Genomic DNA, 3,561 nt, shown 5'->3' on the forward strand with positions numbered 1-3,561 from the left:
GAATAAAGAAATTATCATAATTTGACTTTCCTATTTTGTCTCATTCAAGTCCGTAGAATCTGCTTATTTATCTCAAAAATATCCTTATAATCGATATTCCCCTTTAGAGATACGGCAGCTCGATACCATTTAGTTATACCCTTATAGGTTGCACTATTCAAGGAGCATTATTGATGTGAATACTTTCTTCGTGATCGGCCCCTCCGTAATAGGGTCCAAACTCCTGTTGTCTTTGTGATCCACTATAATTGTGTATGTTATTGATACCTCAATATGACCCAAAAGGATGTTGTATGAAATGTTGTTGGATTTTTACCTTTGGAATTGGTTGAGTAGTCTGATTATTCTGGAACCACTTATAGATTGTGTATCTTACTATTGAATTGCATAATAGTATAGATCATGTTGTCATCAAATGGCGGATTGATGCATCAATCAATTGTGATTGTGTAACTCTGACTTAGTATCTTGGGTCAAAACTCTATATTCGAATTTTTGTGCTCAACATATAATCTCTCAATAATAATTTTTAATTGTAATTCTCCAAAAAATAATAATAAACAATACAAATATTTTTTATAAAAGTAAAAAATTCAAAAAAAATTCAAATATTCATTACAAAAATTGAAAATCAATATTCAACTTAAAATAATATATATTTTATATTTTTAACGTAGTATTTTGTACTAAATACTAAAAATCAATTCATCTAAAAATAATGAGTGAACAAAAGTATTATTTATAAAAATATTAAATTAATATAAAAATAATCTATATATAACACATATTATAAGATAATAGAATATCATTTGTTATTGAAGACCACAAAATAAAAAGAAAAATGTCATTTATTAGGAGCCGTAGGGAGAGTATAAAGATGTGTTTGATTTGAATTTTTTTTTTATAAATAATACTCTCTCCGTTTGCCTTATCATCGTGTCCATGTTGTCGTTTTTATCCGTTTGACATTTTATGTCACCTTTTTTTTTAGAAAATGATTATCCATCTTAATTTTATTTTAAATTTTTTAATTTATTTTTTTAATTTTAATTAAAATAATTAATTATTTTAATCTATAATAATTTATATTATAGATTAATTATTTTTACTAATATATTTTTAATTATTTAAAAATTATATTTATCTTAAATTCTTACGTTGTAACTAATATATTTTTAATTATTTATTAATTATATTTATTTTAATTTCTTGTGTATGTAACTAAGATAACAAGGTGAGAACGGAGGTGCATAAAAATAATAAAGATTAATAATATATTAATTTTTCTTTTCAATACGAACCCTAATATAATAATAATAATAATAATAATAATAATAAAATGAATAATATTAATATTCGGTCGCCCTTTCTATCCAAACGCACAGCTCAGATTAATTCATTCCTAGGATCTGGATTTCAAACCCTAACTGAATTCCCAAAAGTTTCTTGTGATTTGAACGGGAAACATGTCTTCGACCTTCAGCGGTGATGAAACTGCTCCGTTTTTTGGATTCCTTGGCGCTGCTGCCGCGCTCGTCTTCTCATGTAAGCTTTTCATTTTCATTTTCTCCTGGAACATGGTTATACGCTGAATCATTGGTCCTTTACTTTTTTTTTTCCTTCTCTTTTTGTGTTGATTTAACTCTTGGCGTTTGTTGTTAAGCTCCCCATAATTCTAATCGCATCTTGCATACTTGTTGATTTGATTTGTGTGAGCTCTTGTGTAGTTTTCGCTTTGATCCGTACGGTATCGGCTGGTTTCCTCATTATTTATGCTTAAGTTGTAAAATTTCATGTATCCTCCCCAGATTCCGATTATTTGGCTTTCGTGTGTTTTGTATATTATAGTTTTTGTTTTTTCCTTTTGTAATTGTGGGACCACTGGCTGGATTTACTAGTATGAAATTGCGTTACTAATGATTTATTTCTTGTGGTTTTGATGCTAATTGCTTGTTTCTAAGGTATGGGTGCTGCCTATGGGACGGCAAAGAGTGGTGTCGGTGTGGCATCAATGGGAGTGATGAGGCCAGAGTTGGTGATGAAATCTATTGTGCCTGTTGTCATGGCTGGTGTTTTAGGTATCTACGGATTGATTATTGCCGTCATTATCAGCACCGGGATCAATCCTAAAGCCAAGTCCTATTACCTTTTTGATGGCTATGCTCATCTGTCCTCTGGTCTTGCCTGTGGTCTCGCCGGCCTGGCAGCTGGGATGGCTATTGGGATTGTAGGAGATGCTGGTGTTAGGTATGATTTAACTGTTAAAGATGGAACCTTGTTGCTTTAATATTGAAATTTCTTTTGTGAGATTAACATTGGATCTTGAGTGATGAGATCTTTAGTTCCCTTCATTGCTTATTTTTTCATGACATTTTGGGTGAACTATCTACTTGGCGGTTTGATATTGTTATGGTGACTCTTTTAGGTATTAGAATGCGTTCAAGAGGTTAGCTTGTTGTTCATACTAGTTTGATTAAGTTTCCATTTGCTTATGAAACAACGGTATAAATTGGATGACTGATTTTTCACATGGCTTTCCATTAATTTGTACCAAGCTTACGATAATATGCTATTTCTTGCTGCATTTTTATGTTTTTAAGCTAAAAGTCTACCTATAGCCACATTGTATGTCTTATTTTTATAGTATGGAGAAATGGGTTGAGCTGATTTCTTGTTAAGATGAGGAGTTATTGTATTTCAGTAGTTCTTGATCTACACTCTCATGTTCCCCTTCCTTGACGAATGGAAGTCATGTCTTTGCAATTGAGTGATTTTCTACCCACATTGTGAGTCAATGAAAATTGCTATATGCATATTTTCAAGTAAATCTTTGTTCAAATCTGACTTCCTTGTTCTGTGAACATCGATTTATATATTGCATAAGTAACTAAAGATACATAAACGAACACATATACTTGAACCATATTATGTGCTTCTGTATTCTGTCTTACTGTAGTTTGTGATTTTAAAATCTACAGGGCGAATGCTCAGCAGCCGAAGCTCTTTGTTGGGATGATCCTCATTCTAATTTTCGCAGAAGCTTTGGCTTTGTATGGGCTTATTGTTGGAATTATTTTGTCTTCACGAGCTGGCCAGTCTCGAGCTGACTAGAGGAACGCAACGGGAACGGTACAGAACTGAATTAGTTAATTTAATATCTTTGTTCTGGATGTGAGAGAGAGCAATGAGAATGTCGCGAGTTATGGCATTATCTATGTGCTACTCTGGTCTCTGGTTACGATTCTTTTCCGTTTGAGCTAAAGTTATTAATTATTATTGTTATTCTTATTATTATTATTCATGTTTATTTTGGCGGCTTTGATGCTGTTTGTAGAATTAATATTATTGCTTGGTGTTCATCTTTTTTGTTTATGTGATTCTCCTTTATCTTTTTACTTTAATCTTAATCTAATATTAATTGTATTATATAATAATTATTTTCACTAATATATTTTTAATTATTTACTAATTATATTTTTCATAGTATATTTACTAATATATTTTCACTAATTATTTACTAAAACTATCATTATCACAGTATAAATTCAAGAAATTTTTACC

The 3,561-nt window shown here is 30.7% G+C and overlaps 1 protein-coding gene across 1 annotated transcript; it reads left to right on the top strand.

Annotated features, from left to right (window-relative positions):
* Positions 1-1,371: 1,371 nt before the first annotated feature.
* On the top strand, positions 1,372-3,320 carry LOC127252711 (V-type proton ATPase 16 kDa proteolipid subunit). The gene is made up of 3 exons (XM_051277008.1): positions 1,372-1,545; positions 1,962-2,247; positions 2,979-3,320. The coding sequence occupies exons 1-3, from the start codon at positions 1,467-1,469 to the stop codon at positions 3,109-3,111; spliced, it is 498 nt and encodes a 165-aa protein (XP_051132965.1). The 5' UTR covers positions 1,372-1,466; the 3' UTR covers positions 3,112-3,320.
* Positions 3,321-3,561: the final 241 nt, after the last annotated feature.

The sequence above is a fragment of the Andrographis paniculata genome, unplaced genomic scaffold (genome assembly GCF_009805555.1).
Source record: "Andrographis paniculata isolate CXL003 unplaced genomic scaffold, ASM980555v1 Contig46END, whole genome shotgun sequence".
NCBI lineage: Eukaryota > Viridiplantae > Streptophyta > Magnoliopsida > Lamiales > Acanthaceae > Andrographis > Andrographis paniculata.